Source organism: Chenopodium quinoa, unplaced genomic scaffold, assembly GCF_001683475.1.
Source record: "Chenopodium quinoa cultivar QQ74 unplaced genomic scaffold, ASM168347v1, whole genome shotgun sequence".
Lineage (NCBI taxonomy): Eukaryota > Viridiplantae > Streptophyta > Magnoliopsida > Caryophyllales > Amaranthaceae > Chenopodium > Chenopodium quinoa.
In genome coordinates, this window is record NW_018742204.1 from 15,340,833 (window position 1) to 15,363,685 (window position 22,853).

The window sequence follows — 22,853 nt, forward strand, 5'->3', positions numbered from 1 at the left end:
TTCTCTAATCTTAGGGCCTGTTTACTGAATTGAGCTGAGCTGAAGATCTTTGATTATTTATTACTATACATATGTACAAGGGCGAGGGTGAGAATCGATTCCAGGATCTCCTGGAATCGGGAGGGAAGCTCTAACCACTTGAGCTATACCCCACTCTCATTATTATTATTATTATTATTATTATTATTATTATTAATTATTGATGATGATTATTATTATTATTATTATTATTATTATTATTTATTGATTATTATTATTAGTATTATTATTATTATTGTTATTATTATTATTATTTATTGATGATTATTATTATTATTTATTGATTATTATTATTATTTCAATTATTATTATTGTTATTATTATTATTATTTATTGATTATTATTATTATTATTTATTACTTATTGATTATTATTATTATTATTATTGTTGTTGTTGTTGTTGTTGTCGTCGTCGTCGTTGTCGTTATAATAAGAGTTTAAAAGAATGAAATTTGGCTTTATATCATTAGCAATATCATTAGACGTAAATTAAACAGACCCTTAGTTTACCAACCCATAACTATTACAGATTGCCTAAGTACGGAGTTTACCGTTTTCACGGATAATTGGATACCCCGTCGGCCCGTCCTATGAATTACTCCGTGAAACGATGAATTTGGCGCCACGTTGCCATGAAACACAGAACCAAGCCAATAACCATTCTCTCTCTTCTTCATCACAACTTTCAGCAGTACCTTGAAGATGACAACAATGGCGTCGTCAACAGTCACTCCATTTCGAGCTCTACTCTTCCACACTTCCCAACCACCTCCTAAACCTTCCATTTCTCGACGCTTTTCTCTCTCTCATCATCATCATCTTCCACTCAAATTCCCCCAAAAAACTACCCCTAATTTCCCGCCAAATCGCCATTGTCAACTAACAATTCCTTGTTCTGCAACTCGAAATTCGTCGAATAGAAAGAATTCTGGGTTAGTTGGTGTTGAAGATGAATCTGAATCTTTTCGTAGAAAATTAACTCAAGCAGTGTTGTGGGTTATGGAAGGGGTCTACATTGTTTGGCTCTTTTTGCTTCCTTTTGCTCCTGTTAGTATGCTCTCTTCCTTTTTATGCTCTTCTATTTTCCCCTAATTTTCTCTCATATTTGTTGTTGTTGTTGTTTTTTTTTTTTTTTTTTTTTTTTTTTTTTTTTTTTTTTTATTATTCTATTTTTTTTTTATGAAATGTAGCATAAGGTGTGAATTGACTGAATTCATTGGAATTATGTTGTCGTGAATTGTGATGCTGTTGTTTCATAGTATTTGGAATTTATGTGAGTTTTTCAAACCTAATAATTTTCGAATAAATAGAAATTTCAATAGAATTTATTTTATGGAGAACTACTGAGTCGTTTATGTGTTTTGCTTTATCAGAAACTAAAAAAGAACTGATCAATTGGAAATCTTGCATCAATATTTTCATTTTAAAGTTATTGAGTAAAGTTATCATCAATATCAAGTGCATTACACAGATATTAGTCCATTCTCCAAATTTCAATGAATTATGATATCTTTGTGATGTTGAAGGTGGAGTATTAGTGGATAGTTTAGAGTAAGATGCTCATCTTTTACACCCCTGATTGGCTGATATTGTGGTTATTGCGGCGGAATGGACGTCATTTTTGGAGATATTTATCATTTGACTTTGAAGTTGAGACATGAGTGTATGACATATTTTGAACTCTATTACTTATTTAAGAGTTTCTTGAGTTACTTTTGTGGCAAGACGTCATAGGACTGAATTAGTTTCAAAGAGGTTAATAATCAAGAGAAGTCTTTCATCTAACTTTCTCCTTGAGTCCTTGATATTCAGTTCACTTCATCTTATATTTGCTAAATTGAAATTATTTTTACTGAAGAAGTGAACAGGGCCTTAAGATAAGAAAAGAAAATTCATTGAAACAGTTAAAGAAGTTTCGAAAAGAGGGGGACTGAAAGTCTACAAAACTCCAGCAAAAGTATAAATGAGCACCAAACACCAATCACGTAGTACATCTGAAAGGGACAGGCACCTCGAGCATAAGCTGAAAAAGAAGCTGAATACCACGAGATCCCATAAGGACATCATTGCCGAAGAAGACAGGATCATGTAAATTCAATTTTATCATTCCTCTTCAACCAAAGCATCCACAAAACAGCAAAAATCACAGCTTGCTACAATTTGTGCCTCTTGCTTCTCGTATACCTCATATATTGTTATCTATAGATGACCAAAGAAGTAAATAAGGCTTCTAGCTATCGCAACCATACTAAAAGGCTTTTTTCCAATGAAAAATCATTGTATTATAATGTACAGTCAATCTGGTATTTTACTCTTTTTTATCTCATAAGATAAAACACAATATACCTGCAAGAGATGACATCTTCCTGTCTTCAAAGTCTATAGATTCTCACAAAAATATGATCTCTGCAAACTGACAGCCTACACAGTTGCTTTCATCTGCTTCGGAACTGTAGGTCTGTAGCAAAGTAGTCTCCTGATAAGGAAAAGTCATTCATGTTATCTTCATCTTCTTTAACATATGAATGGACTGAATTAGAGGATTGGGGTGGGGGGAGGGGATGCATTCAATTAAATGTCCATAGAAAGTTGATCATGCCACAAACTCTCTCACTGTGACACCTCCTCCTTACCCCACCCCTCAAACCATCCTGTGAAGAAAGGAGATGGAGAATTTCCTGCTCTATGTTTGATGTTTTCATGTTCTTATACGTTCTATTGCCTTGTGATCATATACGTTGAACTTTATTGTTTCTATTGTCTCAAATAGAATATGATTATCTGCAATTACTAGCATTGTGCTATGTAAGTTTGACCTTTCCTTTTAACTTTGAAGTTTAACTTGCATATATGACAGGGTGATCCTGTATGGGCTATCAGTTCTGACACTATCAATGATCTTGTGGGCCTTTTTTTGAATTTCTTCTTTATCTTGTCGATAACAAATGCTGGTAAGTATCACTTTGATGGTCTTATATTCTTGGTAAGTGTAAATATACTACCATAATAATATGATTGGCTGCATCTTAAGCTATTTTACCAGTCTTCTAAGACAAGACCGATCAATTTTTTTTTGTACCTTATATAAGAACAAGATATTAGTTATGACTAACTTCAAGCCAAGCAGGATGTGTAGCTTATGCATGACTAATTGGCTCTTAGATTCAAAGAGAAGGAGAGCTGGTTGGTTACAGGGTGAGAGAGGAAAAATACGATAACAATAATGTGTTGGGTCATATAATGTAGGGGATATGCATCCCAGGGTCATATGATGTTTGTTGGAACCGTATATGATTACTACGCAATCTCGTATAAAGTCTAGTGGTGGCCTTGAATTAATGAAGGGAATCGTAAGTTGTAAACAAAAGGTTCCAACCACCCAAATGGGCTCCCAGGGTGTTGTGGGCCAATATGAGCACCCTGGCATGTTTCCTTTTTGGGTTAGACAAAAATTGTCCAATATGAGCACCCTGGCATGTTTCCTTTCGGCCAATTTTGGAAATTTTTTTCAAAATTGAAGTGAATGTGTTGGGTGTTTCCCGAGGTCATATAAGTTGGTTTGGAACCATAATAAGCCTACCAATAAGTGCATAAAAGTCCTAAAAATGTGTTTGGTTTAGCTACATTGCTACTTCAGAATTATGTTGTCGCATTGCTAGTGAAGAGCTGCAAGAGATTATTATTTGTTTATATAATTATATCACCAACTTAGCTTCCCGAAGTCTTTAAGGTGTCGGGAATCCTTCATCTTCATTGGGTTATCATTTTATTATACTCAAATTCACTACTTACCATAACATCAACAAGTAACATAGGTTGTTTTTAACTTAAGATTATACGATTGTACTATATTACTATATCGGTGTTGTGTTTGTTACACAACACTAATCATAGATTCTAAGACATCCTCTTTATTTCCACTCAAAAATTCCATTTTGTTGTGGTGTGCCTACACAACTAGTTTGGTTTATTATAAGTGAGCCCATGTTTAATTTGACACCTAAATTCAGCACCATTTCCTAAGTTATCACGTCATCTACGTGCAACCCTATAATGGAGAAATTATCAAGTTGAGGAGGTTCTCGCCTTATGATCTTTCTTTGGAGCACAGGAATACTAAGCAGACCTGCACTCAGTATTTCAAATATTATTGGCAAAATGGCTAGGTAATTTTTGTTCTGGGAGTTTTACAACTGATGTCAATTTTTGCTCCTTTTCTGTTGAGAGAATGAAGAATAAACTCATGGGATTGACATGAGGAGGGGATAGCTATATGAGAGTGAACTCTAGCGAATATGAAGTGCATGGTTGCAAGTAGCCAGGTAGGGCTAGTCATTATGAAAATGAGGATGTAATCGTCTTCTTACACATTATGACATACGACAGAATGAGGTTCATAGGCCAATTTGCTATCATTAGGGCTGTGACTGTATACATCAACAAAATCGAGCTCTCACTAACATTCCATATGTACACAATTACTGATTTCATATGGTTGTTTACACCTGTGGCATTTTGAAGTTATGATATACTAGAAGTTGTATACTTTCATAGCATGAATCATTGTTCTGCTGTCTATGACAGAAGCATAAAATGACTGTCACTATGATTAAAGCATAATATATGTTAATTTGTGATGTCATCATATAATTTTTTTGCATTTTTAAATATATGCCCACCTTTATCCTTTTTTTGCATAGACAGGTAATTGACCTATACTCTGCTTCGTCTTCTGTTAACCTTGTGAGGTACCAGAGCTCTAGTACTAATCAGTATTGTGTGTGTTTCTGACAGAGTAGTTGGTATTCATGCTATAGAAGCCCCAGTTCTTCACCCAGTAAGTAGTGTGACTGAAGTTCAAGACCAATGCATTCAATATCTTTATTGCCTACTCTGATTGAAAATTCTGATTTCAATTTAGGTGTCTGAAGGGCTCAGCAACTTCGTTGTGGCATGGACCTTCATGTTTGCTCCTCTACTATACACTGATTTTAAGAATGGTAGATACAAGGGATCCCTGGATGCGTTATGGGGCCTTCAGATGTTCCTGACAAACAGTAAGTTCTACTGATAACTCTTTTGCTTAGTCTGAAAAATCTTGCCTGATTCTGCTCTGCTGTTCTGATGAAGTTGAATAAAGTTCTTGTTTAATGGTAGTCAGAAGTTAAACCTTGAGAGAGTTCATTAAAAAAGTACATTAGAAAATCTGGAGCTATATAACAAAATCGCTCACCTTGGAATTGTAATCATAGTATGATATGTAAATATCAACCCACAATTTAAAAAATGTTTCATGTTGATAAATAATGACGGCTTAGTTCCTCATAATTCCTCTTAGCTATATCCTCACAATTCATCTTTGTTCCATGTAGTTTGCTTCCTTTCCAACAATTGGAGAATGTGTCTTGGTTATTTACCCTATAATTTGTCCTTACATTTAATATCCTGATAGCTGTAGGCACCCTGATGAAGTTACTGTAAAGTTGCTTCTCCAGTTTTCTTACATTAAGTTATACTTGTATAATTCAGTCATCTTCATTTGCTGGTTTAAACATCTTTTAATTGTGATATATTATAGGATTCCTACTTTTCTGTGGCTATGCTTTTATATATAGATATACGGAGTATATATATTACGCAAGAGTTGTTGAATACCATTGTTACTTTTGGTTCATAGCATTCATGATACCCTACATGGCTATCAGACTAAATGAAGCTGATGCAAGTGACTACCCAAGAAAGCCCTCTCAATTGGGTACTGTGATGATCAAAGGTGCACCAGTAGTTGGTTTGATTGGTGGGGCTGTGTGTGCAATATCCATTCCATGGGCTCTATTTGGAAGAATGGATGGTGATTTTGGAAGTGTAAATGACAGGTTGAATTTCTTGTTGAGCTATCTGGGATCCGATAGGCTCGCTTATGCTTTTAGCTGGGATATTGTTCTTTATACGATTTTTCAGCCTTGGTTGATCGGTGAAAACCTACTAAACGTTTCGGAAGACAGACTTACGTTTGTAAAATACGCTAGGTACATACATACCAGTAGTTGGCTTGCTCGCTTATCTTCTTTGTCTGAAAGAAGAGGTAGTTGAAGAGCTGCTTGAATGATTGCTTAGGAGATTAACTTGAGATGAGAGTTTAGATCCTTGAGGTTTCCTCTATACATTTTTTAGTGAACTCCGATGTAATAATTTATCAATGATAGTCATGATCCTTGAGAATCGCTGATAAAACGTTTCAATTTTTATTTTTTTTTTATTTTTTTTTTGGTAACCTCCCTCTGATTCCTCTGTAGCCTCACACTGACTGTAAAACAGTATTGAGAGATTGATGGAAGACTTCTTGGTGCATTCCTACATATACTTTGTGAAGTTGCTATGCCCTAACCTTTTCCTCTCGCGTGTGCCACGTGGGACAAACTGGCATACCAACAAGGTCTAGTAGAAACAGAAGTATGAAGATCATTGAATGATCGGATATGTAATGCTGGAAAAACAGTTATCATGAATTAATGATCAATAACTTATTCATTATTCATTTAGTTTTTACGGTATAGGATTTGTAAGATCGTTCTCAGTGATATAGAGACAATGAAAAAGCATGCATTCATCAGTAATAACAATCAACACAGTGTTAATCGCAGAATAAAAGTATATCTTGCTCATCTTTTAAATCAGTAACATTTTTGTCACTAGTATCAGATTGCCTTCCATGCTGTTTGTATAAATGCAATAAAATCTACAGATTGAAACTTCCAGACTGCCAGAATTGCTTACAAAACATAATTTTCGTTTAGTTGCTGGACACTACATGGAAAAAATTATACAAAAAAAGGATATAAAACGTGACATGGAGATTTACAGCCACAGCAACGCAGTCTCAGAAACAGAGACTTTCTTTACTCAACCTTCTTATCTTTCTTCTTGTCAGATTTCTTGTATATAATTATCTGGCTTAACAAGGTACCATTCGTTACAGCACCAAGGACAGAGCCCATCACAACTAAAACAGAGTCAAGGAATTAATTAAACAAATTTCCAGATGAAAAAGGCAGCATAGTTACAGTTATACTAGTATGTTGCAAATTTACAAAGACCGTGGAAAAACAAACTATACAATCGTAACACTATCCCTGGATTTTTCCTTGATATATTCTACATCTGTAAAATCGAATTCACATCTATATATATTTGATGCATCACAAGGCTTTCCTACATTTCTCCTGCAACAACAAACAAGCAGGGGAAGCACCCATCCCCCCCTTCCTCACCACACTGCTACCATCTCTCTTTTGCTTTTCCTCTTCCCCCCTTCCTCATAACCTTTCTCCTCTCTCAAAGCTTACAAAATTTGATGTGCCATCCTCAAAATAATTGGTGAACCATCTTTCCATTACACATTTCAAAAGCCTTCACTTTAAGCACCTGATAGAAGTTTGGCAATTTTGAGTTGGTTTTGCCTTCTCTTAGCATGGCATCCAGATAGGAAAAAAACAAAAAGTCCTAACATAAAATAAACCTCCCAATTTTATCCCCAAAAGTGCTTGGAAACCAAAATGTCAACCAAACCTTGGATTTCCTTGAAACATGGTCACCAACAACCTAGGACCCAAACACTTGCTTCATTCTCTTTGTTGTTTAGGTTTCCAAACATCCGCACCAAATTTCTTTTCTTCTAAAGGAGATCCTCAATAAAAATTAATGGACCAAATAAGTCTATTATCCTTCTTCCCCTTCTTTGAAGTCAAACATTATTCCCTTAACTTTGATCTAATGCCACCATATTTCTTGGTGACTTCATGCCCACATTATGCCACTCCCATATCTACAACTAGATGAAAGTCAACCCAGGCTGGTCAATTGATCAGGGGTAACACAAACTAGTCACAAAGTAACACCTTGTCAAACCACAAAATATAGAGAAGGATAGAAATCCAAGAAAATGTGAGGGTTCAAGGGCATAGTCATTAGTCACCAATAATAGTCACTAGAGTAATTTGTAGGATAGCTACAAGTACTTAAAATTCAATGTGAACCATCACACCATGACTTCACATAATCCGCTGCCCTGCTGATATTTCAAATGAGCATCACAAACCAATATGTGCCATCCTTGATAGCATTTCCACATGAATTAATCAAACTCAGCCAAATCCCGAGCAACTCTACTAAAGTTCAATTAATTCTTCCAAAGAAATCCATAACAATATGAAAGAACCCTCTAAAATGTAACAGAGCAGTTCTTCAAGGAGACATCCAGATTTCTGTACATGGCATTTTAATGGGAATATAAAGCCCTTCAAAAGTTTCCAAGTATTATGATAAACAGTGATGTGTTCCTTGCACGAACAGCTATGGCTAGCATCATGAAATTCCGAGTGGATGAAAATGTTCTCCACCATATGGAGAGCTAGACACCAGATAGTGTCAAACTCTGCAATTAAAGGAAAGTTTGCATGTTTCGTATCCAAAATGAAGAATCAATCATTGAAAGGTCAAAGGTCAAAACCTAGGCCAAAGTTCCCCAGCAGTCCACATTTACAGGGAAAACAATGTGAAAGGTCTTGAGTTTTGACAGTAATTTTGACTGAAGTCCTCTGTAACTCATTACAAACTGCCCAATATCCACCAAGCTTAGCTAAGGTACGGTGATTGATTAGGTCTAGCCATCTATAGCGTTGTCCCTAATCACTTGCAAAAGACTAAAGACAGTTATAACCAAAGGACCCTTGTGATATACTACCTCTGTTCTTTTTAACTGCAATCTATTCCTTTTTGGAAAGTTCCAAATTGATTTCAACAATACTTTATTTGGCCCGATTCTCTCTACTTCTCTCCTCATCACATGGGCCCCCTTTTTATCTCTCTCTAATCTCTATCTCTTTCCTCTCCTTATATATTGTGCATCCCTCCACGTTGTAATTTTAAAAAACGGAATTAGTATAAAAATTATTTTTAAAAAAGAATGCAAATCAAAGTTGAGAAAGATAGAATAAGAAATACTCATAAAGAAGTGCCATTTTCATCAAACACATTAACAAAGTAAATAAAAATAATAATAATAATAATGATGGGTTGATGATGGTGATGGTGATGATGACGAAAAGTATGTATAATTGATAACTATCAAAATACGTAGAAGTGTAGAACAATGCAACAATATAATATGAGCAAGGATACCACTTGTAGGTGCTTTCTCCTGGTTACTGGTAAAAACCCTCACTACAAAACAGCAAACAGTAATCAGGATATGGAACAATGAACCTCAAATAATGTGAAATAAAAAAAGATGCATGAGATCATGTATTTACTCGCCCATGGAACCTCCAAAGTTCATAAAACATGTTAGAAAGCTGAGTTCCCCTGTAGATTTATTCTGCAAGTTATGAAGACAGTTGTCAAAAATGTCAAGCCCATATATAAGCATTATATGGACTCTTACTAACAAGAGCAAACAGCATAAAAGGTTGCTTTGTAACATAAGCTCATAAGTCAATGTTACATTAAGACCTGTCTCTAGAATAGTCAAGAACAACATTTACCTAGATATTAATTCAAGAATTAATATTCGGAAAATAAAGGTACTACAGCGGCTCGTCACCAAAAGGATTCAAAAGTTTCGGAAACAATGAAATCAAAGAAAAGATATGCATGAGCAGGTAGATTATCGGGGTATATTAATTAATTTCTCCGGAATATTCTGACTTCACAATTAATTCAACAATTTGGTTGATATTTGACCATGCATTCCAGTTCCTGCTCGATTCCGGTCTAATTATTTCACCAAAGAAGTAGCAAATTCTTGGTTCAACACCGTGTATATTAAGGCACAGTAGATGTGCTCTGGTAGCCAGTTATGATCCCTTTGATTAGGCTCAGAAGATCATAGAGTGGAGACAGGAGAATCACATCCACAAGGGGCAAAATGTAGCATAATATTCATAAATCCAAATGAAATTCACATAAAGGCACCCTATATATTAGAAGCACTTGAGATGCAAACGGGAGTCTTCCAACACCAACTAAATTACTGCACTTGTAAGTATTTTATGAAGCTAAGAGTCAATTTTTTTAGTCCACTTCTATAAATCAAATGTTTAGTGCAGCTAATTTCGGTAAATATAAGTCTTCTACAATATTCTGTACACAAATTTTTAGGCTTCAAGAGCCAATTGCCTCAATATGCCTTAAAATGTTTTAAATTGACAAGTTTGAAAATACTACACACACACACACAATTGTCAGTTGTCATCCTCATTATCCAACAGTCATCAACATTCAAGAGTTCAACTTACACTGAAATTTTTCCATATTTGAGGAATCCTTGCACAGAGAAATATTGCATGTTGAGATGCCTGTGATACATGGATCCAGAATGAGTATGTATGTAACAAACAAAAAGGTGGCATATTGCTCAAAACAATACCATATAGTTGTCAATATACATCCAATTCAGCAGTTCTTAAACAAACTGTGGAATCATTAAAGAATATTTCACTCACATATAAAGCTTCAAAAAGCATGGGATCAATTTTACCAGCCAGAATTGTTGGTGCCAAGCCACAATATCTATATTAATAATGTTAAGAAAGAGGGATTTTTTTTAGATGATAAAGATGTTCTACAGACAACAAAGCAAAGGATACAATAGTGCCCTCATCCATCTTGAAGTCCCCACAGGCTGTGAAAAGTAATATATTACCCCAACGAGAATTATAGCTGCAAGAAGATATCTATATATTAATCAGAAGTTTAATGGATACTAAACATTTAAACGGGGGGAAAAAGGGGGGGGGGGAATTTGAGCTGTATGCAGTAAGACTAGTAACATGCTAGTTATGAAATACTCCCTCCGTTTTTAAATACTTGCTCCACTTTCCTTTTCTGGCCGTTTTTAAATACTTGCTCCATTTCCTTTTTTGGAAAGCTTTTACAATATTTAATTCATTTCTCACACTTGGTGGATCCAACATAATACTCTCTCTCCTCCTCTTCTTTCACTAATTTTGCTTTTCACAATTTTTTATTTTCTCAACTGCCCCACCACCTCTATATTTTATTATTTTCTCCAATTTCTCCTAAAACTCCACGCATGGAGAAATGGAGCAAGTATTTAAAAACGGAGGGAGTAGATGAAAGCTGAAAAAAACAGTCTTAGGAGACTTGGCTAACGACCATTAAAAAACAATAAAAAATTGCACCAACATTCTCTCGAGCTCTATAGATGCAGCATAAACAGAGTGGGTCAAATGATAACTTATAAAAGGTCATCCGAAGCAGCAAAGGGTAAGCATCTTTAGTCTCTAAAACTAATGTTCTTCCTGAAATTTCCTATAATGGATGCAAGGAAAAAACAAGTGGGCACAAACATGAAACATGCATATATTGATATGAAAAACCTCCCACCCACCCACCCACGCCCCGCCCCCCCGACCCCCCCCCCAAAATAGCCAAAATATAAAAGCCCCGAATTACGAGGAGGCAAAAACAAGACCAACAATTTATATATTGATACTATCATATTTTGCCTAGTTGATTGCCCATCTTAGTACTATTATATCTTTTGGTTGGGTTTAACATGTAAGAACATGAGTTGGATAAACAACTTTCACTGAATAATGATTATATTTAGGTTAGAAAGTGGAGATAAGTCGATCAAGGGAGAGTTCTAAAATTCTATGTGAAGTTATATTATGTACCTTGCACCAATAGAAATGCATATTCCCCAAAGGCTGAAAAGGGGAGGCCTTTATGGAGGCAATATGCTAGAGAAATTGTGTAACCAATAACTTCAAGCTCAAAAGCTGCCACACTAAGCCCTCTAACACTTTTGTGTTCCAAGATCTTCAATATCTGCCACATATTCGATAGAATTAATTTTATAGCAATCTAAAGCTTTGGAAACAATTAGTGTGAAAGAATTACATCGTAAAATAAGAGTGTTCATGTCTGCCAGAGAACTTTGAAATGCCTTGAAAATTTTTAAAGAAAAATTATTGGCAAGTCAATGACATACTATGAGCAGAAAGTAAGCTAAGTAAAGTATAACAAGATTAATAACTTTTTCTTCAATTTACATGGAACTTGTGAACCTGTGAATGTGTATGGGAGTTTGTCTTTACTACTCTCTCCGTCCTTAAAAATTGCTCCATTTCCCTTATTGGGTCGTCCCTAATAGATAGCCCCATTCCCATTTTAGTTAGCTTGCTCTTAACAATTCCTCTCTACCTTATTTACTACAGCACGTACTAAACAACCAATCTACCTAGCCACTCAAACAATTCTTAATGCAGTGAAAATTGACGAGGGAAAAACTTTAACGGATAGAGGAAGCATCAAGTACGAATTTTCTTTGTTGACTTTACTATCACTCATATTTACATCTCTGGATGATACTAGTACCACTGGTTGTAATACTTGTAAATGGTAAAGAAAATAGACAAGAAAAAAACTTTAACTTGGCAATATGCAAGATCATTACTCACCATTTCCTTAATTAAACTATTTCTTTATCAAGTGTAACAAAAACTATCATCAATCATCAATGTACAATGCCCATAATTAAATTCCAAACCAAAACTCAACTTAAACGGAAAATTCTTCAATTTGAATCCACCAATAAACACCAAAACCGGCAATTGCGATCACAAAGAGAGATAATTTCATTTCAACACTCCAAAAACAGATTACGACATTGGAAAAATGTATACTTAGGGTGAAAAAAACCAATCATACCAACATTCATCACAAAATAATGCTTCTAACTGGTTAAATAGTTTAAATTTAGAAAGGAAAAAACAACAACTAGAATTGATACTTTTTGTAGGTTAAACAACCAACAAACAACCGCATAATCATGGAGAAGAAGACCATTAATGCGGAATTCCGCTAAAAAAAGGAATTCAGTGAATAATTTGATAACAATTACAAAAGAATTGAACAAATTATATCAATTGACAACAAATTAGGGCTTTAAATGTCATAATTTCCCACAAAAAAAATATAATTAAGATGAAATAGAAAACCTGAGGGATCTTGACAGTGGTTGAAGCGGCAACGATACAATAACCAAGTAGCTTAGAAATAAGAGGAAGCAAGCAATCTTTTTCTGGAATTTGACCATGGCGGAGCGATCCAATTACACAGCCAAAGTCCATACCAAATATCTCCATTTTTTTGATTACTTTGGAGATCAAACTAAGTTTTGCTTTAACTTTCAGGCTTCTTCAGCTTCAATTACCCTTTACAGTCTGTTTTTTTCTTTAGCAAGGTGTCTGCTTGGTACGTGCCGTGGGATTGATGTCAATTTGGGTCGTTAAGTCAGGTTGGGTTGGGTCGATTTCAAGTTTGAGCTATTATAAAAATTTACTACGTAAATACTCCCTCCGTTTTTAAATATTTGTTCCATTTTTCAGTCATTTTTAAATATTTGCTCTATTTCCTTTTATGGAAAGCATTTAGGGGCCGTTTGATTAGTGGTAATTAGGAAAGAGAATGGGAATCAACTGGCTCGATTCCCTTTGTTGATGTTTGTTTTACACTTTTAATCATTTCCTTTACCCTCCTCATTACCCCAAATCCTTCCAACTCCATTCCCCACCCCCCTAAACTTTCCCATTCCCTTTCCCTACCCACCTTCACACCACCACATCACCACCTTCACACCTACCAACACCACCGGAAAACCAGCTCTGACCACCGCCGCCCCTACCCTAGGGATTTGTTAAACATCGCCCGCAAATCTCCACATAAAGCCCACAAATTAGACATGGTTTGACAATTTTGCCCATTTCTAAAATCGTACCCAAAGTGAACAAATCTCGATCTAACAAATGTGGAGTCGTACTGGGTTGCCCAGGGAGGCCGGAGAGGCGAGGGTCGCCGGAGATACGTCGTCTTCGACGGAAAACGAGGTGGCGCCTAGTTTGGACGCCGGAACCATGGCAAGGACGTCCAGGCAAGGCGCCACAACCAGTGCACTGGCGTCCAGGCCAGACGCCACAACCAGTGCACTGGCGTCTAGCCCAGGCGCCTCAACCAGTGCACTGGCGTCCAGGCCAGGCGCCACCACCAGTGCACTGGCGTCTGGTTTGGACGCCGCCCTTAGTTTTTAATTTTTTTTTTTTGCCTTTTTTTTTAAAAATTATGTTTATTAAATTTATGTTTTGCCTGTCCCAAACGCCACTTACCCATGCAACATATAGAATGCAGTAAGCAATACAATATAAAATATTAATGTTCTCATTAAAAGAGCAACGTACAAATAAGATTACATAGGAAGAATGTAAACATGAAAAACTAAAATGCAGCTAGGGTGTTCCATTCGTGTATCCGGTCATGATATAGCGCATCCCAACCCTCTACGCTCGCTGTGCGAATGTTGTACCACCGAGGTATAATCGGTGGCACTGGAAAATCGGTTGACATGTCTAGTCGGATGAAATGTCTGTATGACGACCCAAGAAACGCAATAGCTAGCTCTCTGACCGGTGTGGTGACAGTCTCACGCGACCGCCAAGGGAGAACCGTGGTACAAGGATAATAAGCTTGACTATGCACTCCCAGGCCGAAATGCATGACTGCGCATTTGTAAATGTTTGCAACGGCTATACATCGTACCATGTCGTCGTCTGGAGTCCTCTAGAGAGTTCCTGATGTCGTTCTTCTGAGTTTCAATTGACTTGTTCAGTCTAGCGAACAGTGTATCCAAAGCAGCGGTCGATGAATCAATCCAGTCCTTGGTAGCTCTATGAGCGCTCTCAACTCTACATGTTGTAGTGTTCCCAAAATGAAGTACCTGGTTTGTCCAATATTTGACAAACTTTTCCCTGTGAGGGACCCATTGATGCATCACATAGTCCACCAGTGCCGGACACCACTGGTACGACTCCCTGAAGTTAGCCAATGCTCGCTCATACGCTTCCTCTGTGGTTGCCTATAGGATCTTCCGCCACTTACCATTCACCAATCTCTCTGCCATTTCCAAATTCTTCTTGAAAAGGTTGTAGGCTTTCACTTTCACGCAGTTGTTGATGTGCCATGTGCACAATAAGTGGTTCGATTCGGGAAACAGCTCTGCTATGGGGGCAAAGAGACCTCCCTCACAGTCGCTGACGATGGCTGCTGGATGAACATTAGGCCCGATGTAGTTTCTCAGCTTCTCCAACACCCAATAATAACTTGGAGCCGTCTCATCCTTGATGATTGCATGACCAATCAGAAAGTTCTGGTTCGTTGGAGCCATCCCAACCATCTCAACCAGTGGGAACTTGTACTTGTTTGTCTTGTACGTTGAGTCGATCAAAATCACAAATGGCCAAGACTTGATCATATCAGCACAATCAGGATGCACAAGGAAAAGATGAGTCACCTCCGCTGTATCTTCATCAGAATCAAACCAGAACAGGTAACCACGTGATTGTGCCTGGTGTAGCAGCTGCTGTATAGGGTTCCTTCCCTCTGACCGTTCAAACCTGAGTTGCTGTCTGACGTTGTAGATGTGTCTTCGGTTTGGATGGTCTTCTGGAAATTTCTCTAACACATATGCTAATATTTTAGCAGGCTTCACTTGAGCATCACTCATTTCTTTCACAACTAGTTTCGCAGCAGGACTTAAGCCGCTCAGTTGTCGATGACCCTCTTCATATACTATCATCTCATGGTTGTGATACCCCCATTTAGAGTAACCAATCACTTCCCAACCGTCACGACTCCGTAGTTGTCGAACCTTTACTCTGAACTCACACCCACAACCTTTCCGCTTTGTATCAAACCGAGTGGCTGTACGAAAATCTCTTTCTTCTCTTTTGCGATAACGGTCACATCTCAAAATGCGATCCATTCTACCATCCCGTTGAGATTTATGAGTTACTACTACCAAGCAAAATCCAGCTGCAATTGCAACCTGTTTTGCCCAATCAATCGCCTGTTGAGCTTCTTCGAATGGACCATCATGTCCAAATATCCCACTGTAATCATTTCCGTCTCCACCATATTCCTGCATCAATTATATATTACAATAAATACATTTAACGGATAATACATTTAATTTCTATATTTACACAGAATTAACACAAAAAAAAGCATAATTATATATAATCAAACTTAATTTTTATAAAAACCCAATTCGAATTTTCAAACTAAATTTAAAAATATACCATTTCGAATTTTCAAATTTAATTTTTAAAAAACCTATTTCGAATTTTCAAATTTAATTTAAAAAAAACCCATTTCGAATTTTTTTAAAAAATCATTTTCGATTTTTTTTTTTTAAAAAAAATTAAATAAAAAACAACAACAAAATCAAAAAAGAAAAAAAAATAAATTAATTTATAAGGGTGGCGTCTGCCAGGGCTGCCACAGCCACTGGACTGGCGCCTGGCAGGGCCGCCTCACCCAGTGGAGTGGCGCCTGGCCAGGACGCCAGTCTGGTGGTCTGGGCGTCTGGGCTGGACGCCACTCTGGTGGTTCTGGCGTCTGGCTTGGACGTCCAGGCTACGGTTTGGGCGTCCATCCTAGGCGCCGGAGCCACTCCGACGGTAAACCGTGAATTTTAACGTTGACTTACCTCGTTTTCCGTCGACGACGACGTACCTCCGGCGTCCCCCGCATCTCCGGCCTGCCCTCCGGTCTCCCCCGGCGAGCCAGTACGGCTCCACATTTTTTATACCGAGATTATTTCAATTTTAGAAAATGGGCATAATGGTCAAACCATATCATATTTGTGGGCTTTATATGGTAAATTGCGGACGATGTTTAGCGTTTCACCTACCCTAACCACCGCCGAGCCTCCCCCGACCACCGCTGCACCCCCCTCCCCCGCAAAAACCACCCCTAGCCCCGCAAAAACCACCCCTAACCCCGCAAAACCCTAGCCCCGATCTCCCTCTCCCTCGAAACCGTCATCTCACATTCCACTTCCTCGATCTTCATCACCATTTTTTAGGGTTTCAATTTCAATTTCCGACGCCATTGAAGACCACAACCTAAAGCTTCAATTCGAATTCAATTTCAATTTCAAATTCAAATTCATCCGCATTTCATCGATTCTGAAGCTGTAATTTGCCGACATTGTTCTCGTTTTCCATCGATAAATTAACGTCCGATGTATCGGCGACGATGAGGTGGAAGAGGAGAGAGAAATGGAGGTTAGATCGGACGGTTTACAGGCGATGAGGTATGATAAGGTTCTGGCGAGGGGAGGGGGAGGTGCGGCGAAGGGCGGCGAGTGGTGGAGGAGGTGCGGCGAATGGTGGAGGAAGTGCGGCGGTGGTTGGAAATGGCGGGAAGTGAAAAATTGATGAAATGTGTGGTGGTGGTGGTGTGGTGGGGCAATGATTCCCTTTGTTTAAAAACAAGGAAAAATTCACATTTACTACCAGCAAAAGCACCACGTATCAGATTTACTACCTGTCTAAAAAAATATTTTATATTACTAGCACCATAATTCCCTAACTGTAGAAATAACTACCAGTGACTAACCCCATTACTGTTTCTGTTTGAGGGGCCCACAACAACGACAAGTTAGGTTTAGCCACCGTTCAACCACCTTGCAGCCACCCTTCACTTCACTGCCACCCGTCCCCTCAACTGTCACCCCTTGCCGGCACCGGCACGACCCCACCCCCTCCCTTTCCCCCACCCCTAAACAGCCAACCCATCCCTTTTCATGTTCTTGCTGCCCCCACTTTGACTCCCCTGCTCAGTCTCACCACCCGCACCCGCACCCGTTTGAGCGTACCCACAACCCCCCAACTGCAACAACATCCGATTAATCATACTCCCAGCACCTTAAATCAAAGCAAGAAGAACCTCACCAAAAGCAGCAGAACGAGCCGACGATTTGAGACCCTGACGCATTTGAAGGATCCCATCAGTGGCATCTCCGGCGAAGATTGAATTTGTTTTGGGTGGTTTTGGGGAGGTAGTTTAGGGTTAGGGATGGCCGAAAGGGTAGGGGAAATGGGGTCGATTTTGGTGGGGGGAATAGGGAGGGGGCAATTTCCGGGAGAGAGGAAGGGAAATGGGGTGGTTTCCGCGCGGTTCGGGGTGGGGGTAGGTCAGCAAGAACGGGAAAGGGAAGGGGTTGACTGCATAGGGGTGGGGGAAAGGGAGGGGGTGGGGTCGCTCCGGCGCTGGCAGGGGGGAGGGAAGGGGTGGCTGGGTTACTTTTTTTTTTTTTTTTTTGAAAAATCTTAATTATTATTATTTTTTTTAATAAACTTAACGGAACTTTAACGGATTTCGTTAAGTGGTAGTTTAATTTTAATTATGTGATTTTGGGTGGTAGTAATACAAAATATTTTTTTTTTAGACAGGTAGTAAATCTGATACGTGGTGTTTTTGCCGGTAGTAAATGTGAATTTTTCCTAAAAACAAACAACAAAGCAAAAATAGGGTATTTTTCATTCCATTCTTCTCCTTTCCCTTTGTTCATTCCTTTCCGATTCCCTCGTGCGAACCAAACGACCTCTTACAATATTTAATTCATTTCTCACACTTAGTGGACCCAACATAATACGCTCTCTTCTCATATTCTTCCACTACTTTTGCTTTTTACAATTTTTTATTTTCTCAACTACCCCACTACCGCCATATTTTACTACTTTCTCCAATTTTTCCTAAAACTCCGCGCATGGAGAAATGGAGCAAGTATTCAAAAACGGAGGGAGTAATACGGATTACATAGTAGTATTGCATCAATTCAAGTCAACAATTGAATTGAGTCAGGTTTAGATATGTCGGGGTTATCAAGTCGGGTTAATTTGGAATGAGAAGTCAAAATTAGTTATTGAACATTTTACGATTACATTACACCATTAATATTTTTCATAATATTTTTACAAAATTGTATATCCTAATATTTTGAAGCTATATATTAAGAGTTAAGACGAATTAGGTCCATTTCTTTGAGGTTCTGGACAGAGTAGAGCAGATTTCAACAGAGCCAAGCAGGGCTTCTACATACTACAAAGTAGACTAGAGCAAAGCAAAGCAGAGCGTATTTCAACAGAGCAGAGCAGAGCAGCTATAAAGAACAAGGCCTTAGTTGAAGAAATTCAACATTGCGATTAGAAGATGACCGATGAAGTACTCCCTCCGTCCCTGAAAGAATGACCCATTTGGGTTGATTTCACGGATATTAAGAAAGTTAAATAAAAAGAAGTAAACGTATATTGGAAAGATAAATTTACATGGGGTTTGTAAAAAAATAGAGAGAGAAAGTAATAAAAATACATAGAGAAACTAATTTACATGGGGAAGCTAATTTTGCACAAATATTATTGCAAATTGGTGGGGATTTTAATGCAAATGGTGTAGGGAAATATAGGTACTACGCAGCGGAAAAATCATGAATCATATTCATATAGCACCTAACCAAGGATCTCATGCATAACACATAAAGAGTAAGAATAATACCTTTGAAGCGTGATTCCACTAGCAATCGAGCAAGAACAAGGGAGACAAAGAACCTCAAACGTGATTCCTCTACTTGGTCCACAGGCACAGATTAAGACCTCCACTAATGCTAGTTAGTCGCGATCGAACTCTTCAATCGACCTTCTACGGAGAGGTATGAGCAACGAACTAGTCACGAACCACCACGAACCACCGCGAGCACCACCAAGGATGGACGGCCGCAAGTCCAAGGGGGGGGAGAGGGGTGCCGTGAGAGAGAGAGAGAGGGAGATGAGGGTATTGGGATCTTGGTTGCCTCGATTCACAATTCACTGTAAGTTGATTGTGACTCACTTCTTGCAACCCTAGGCTTGGATCTTATTTATAGATCATATTCATAAATAAGAGTCCATGACCAAGCCCAATTCCTAATCCCAATCAAACTACACTAGCCCAATCTTATTCATGATCAGTTAAATACTCACAAGGCCTAATAATGGGCCTCTTACTTGCTTAATCCAATACCTTTGTGTGTGACCTCATAGGATCCGTTCTAGCGGGCTTTGGGCTATTTTACTAGCCCAAAGATCATCTCTCATAGTCTAGCAACAGATGATGACGCCCCAAGAGAACGAACTTATTATCTCCATAATAGCGATCCTTGATATATCTAGTAATTGCACTTATCGAAAACATAACTCCTTCAATCTCCCACTTGTCTGATCTGAGACAAGTGCGCAATATTCAAATTCCTTAAGTCAATGTGTGTCGATTTGATAATATGATTGCATCTCATGTCATGATCATATTAGTCCACAAATCTTTTCTTGAAAACTGAGTGAGAATTACAAAACAAATGGTTACTGTGTAATCCATTTGAGCACGACCATGCATTTTCTGAATTCTCCCTCTTCAAGGGGCCAAGACACATTCCTAATTAAATAGGTAGACTCTATCCAATCTTGTGGCAACCAAAGCTCCCACTCAATTTCTGAAATAACCGGGAAACACCCTTTATAATCTCCAGTTAGGGGCAGACGTTTGAGTGTACTACAGCTATAACATCCATTGAATGTAGTGCTGTCAAATTTCAAACCGAAACCGTTTAACTGCCCGAAACCGACCGACCCAAATGAGAACCGGACCGATTAAAAACCGATTTTTTTGAAACCGAAAACTGACCCGAATCGTATTTTAGTAAACCCGAAACCGAATCGACCCGAATAATGTTAAACCGTATAAGAACCGAAGACGTTAACAAACCGAACCGAATATAAACCGAACTGAAAGAAAACCGAACCGAAAAAGAACCGAACCGTATCTAACCCAAAACCGGTTCCAACCCGAAACCGTTTAAACTGGCAAAAAAACCGCTTACACCGAACCGTTAGCAAACTGCTACCCGTTTGCACCGAACCATTTAAAAACCGAACTGATTGTAAACCGAACTGGTTATAAATCGAACCGTTTATGAACCAAACCGCTTCTAAATCGAACCGTTTACAAACTTTTTTATAATTAAATGGATTTTTTTTTCTTTTTTTTTACGGGGATATAATTAAATGGATTAAATATTAGAAATCTTAGAATTTTTTTTTTAAAATAGCAAGGAAAATCATTCATTAAGGTCTTAACGATAATCAGTGTTCACAAACAAGAGTAAAACAAGCAGGCCCAGACCCTGCCTCAAACTATTAGCAACACTACTGCCTCTAGTCATGTATACATTTGAGGTGATGAAACCAAATGAACAAAAATCTTGTAATATTAAGTACCAAGGCTTGGCTGAAGGCGTAATAAATAAAATTAATTCACTGAGACTATTAAGCATATGATTACATTGATTCTGTGAGTAATAATGAAATAAAGATGGGAGTGTGCTATAGTGACATGAATATACTATTAGGCTATGTTTTAATTCAGATTCAACTATAATTTAGTAAACTTGAAATGGAACCGATATGAATAACGTTAAAGTGGTTAAACAATCGAAGAACCGAACCAGTTATAAACTGAACCGAAAAAGAACTGAACCAGTTAAAAACTGAACCGAAAAAGAACCGAACCAGTTATAAACTGAACCAAAAAAGAACCGAACTGTTTCTAACCCGAAACCGTTTCCAACCCGAAACTGTTTGAACCGGGATAAAAACCGTTTACACCGCACCGTTAACAAACCGCAACCTGTCTGCATCAAACCGTTTACTACCCGGACTGTTTACAACCCGAAATGAATTAAAACCGCTTAAGAATAAACTGAAACCGAATCGAACCGATAACTATTTAAACCGAACCAAAACCGACCCGTGAGACAATTAAACCGATTCCAAACCGACCCGATTAAATACCGAACCAATTTCAAACCGAACCGAAACCGAACTGTCAAACCGTTTTGACAGTGCTAATTGAATGAAATCAATGTTCCACTCATGTCAAAGGAATCCAGTAATATATCCGGAAGCTCTATACTTGAACTTCAAAGTAGTTCTATAGTTCGATCATGCATCATTCATGCATATCCATGTAATTGACCGAGTCTCACTATGCTCCTATAGCCCATGAAACTGCGCTATCCAATCAATCTTACATGCTAGTCCATTATTAGAAATCATTTATGTCCAATTTAATGATACTGAACTAGGAACTTAAATAATATATGGATTTTGTTCACCTGTGGGGTTTCATTCACCAGGTCATCAACCTGATGAGCCCATCAATCCATAATTATTTTGGACATTTTATTTAATATTGAAAACCATCATTAAATAAGAGAAATAATGAAATTTCTGATTAAACATAATTCTGCAAATGAGTGTATTACATATGTAACTTATTTTTCTCCAAAAATAAATACAACTTCTAATTACATCATTTGCTTCAATCCAGCTTCACTAGCATGTTTCTCATGCTTAGGTAGTGGAAGGGGTTTAGTAAGTGGATCATCAATATTCTCATTCGTATGAACTTTGCACATCTTCACATCTCCTCTGTTAACGATTTCTCGAATGAGGTGATACTTCCTCTCAACATGTTTGGATTTGAAGTGTGACCTAGGCTCCTTTGATTGAGCAATGGTGCCATTGTTGTCACAATACAATTCAATTCCTTTTTGAGCACTTGGTACGATATCCATCTCAGTTAGGAATTTCTTTATCCAAACTGCTTCTTTGGTTGCCTCAGCTGCAACCAAATATTCTGATTCTGTTGTAGAGTTTGCGACAGTGCTTTGCTTCGAACTCTTCCAGCTCACTGCTCCTCCATTCAGACAAAATGTACCCAGACTGTGATCTAAAGTCATCCCTGTCTGTTTGGAAACTCGCATCCGTATAACCTTTGACAACCAACTCATCTTCGCCACCATAAACTAGAAACATTCCTTTCGTTCTTCTCAAGTACTTAAGGATGTTCTTGGCAGC

The 22,853-nt window shown here is 37.9% G+C and overlaps 1 protein-coding gene and 1 pseudogene across 1 annotated transcript; one reads left to right on the forward strand and one right to left on the reverse strand.

Moving 5' to 3' along the window:
* Nucleotides 1–598: 598 nt before the first annotated feature.
* On the forward strand, nt 599–6,584 carry LOC110719643 (annotated as a pseudogene).
* A 122-nt stretch (nt 6,585–6,706) lies between these two features.
* Nucleotides 6,707–13,339, reverse strand: LOC110719653 (mannose-P-dolichol utilization defect 1 protein homolog 2-like). The gene is made up of 8 exons (XM_021898635.1): nt 13,065–13,339; nt 11,739–11,892; nt 10,686–10,758; nt 10,542–10,608; nt 10,335–10,394; nt 9,351–9,415; nt 9,220–9,261; nt 6,707–7,042 (listed from the first exon to the last, which is right to left on the reverse strand). Exons 1-7 carry the CDS (start codon nt 13,209–13,211, stop codon nt 9,243–9,245), a joined length of 585 nt encoding a protein of 194 aa, XP_021754327.1. The 5' UTR covers nt 13,212–13,339; the 3' UTR covers nt 6,707–7,042; nt 9,220–9,242.
* Between the last annotated feature and the right edge of the window lie 9,514 nt (nt 13,340–22,853).

What these genes read in the sequence shown, in the direction of transcription:
- LOC110719653 (XM_021898635.1), bottom strand. Translation starts at nt 13,211, where the DNA reads ATGGAGATATTTGGTATGGACTTTGGCTGTGTAATTGGATCGCTCCGC. An exon ending in TGCATTTCTATTGGTGCAAG is followed by an intron (nt 10,759 to 11,738) that starts GTACATAATATA and finishes ATCTTCTTGCAG; the next exon opens with CTATAATTCTCGTTGGGGTA. An exon ending in AAATATGGAAAAATTTCAGT is followed by an intron (nt 9,416 to 10,334) that starts GTAAGTTGAACT and finishes CATAACTTGCAG; the next exon opens with AATAAATCTACAGGGGAACT.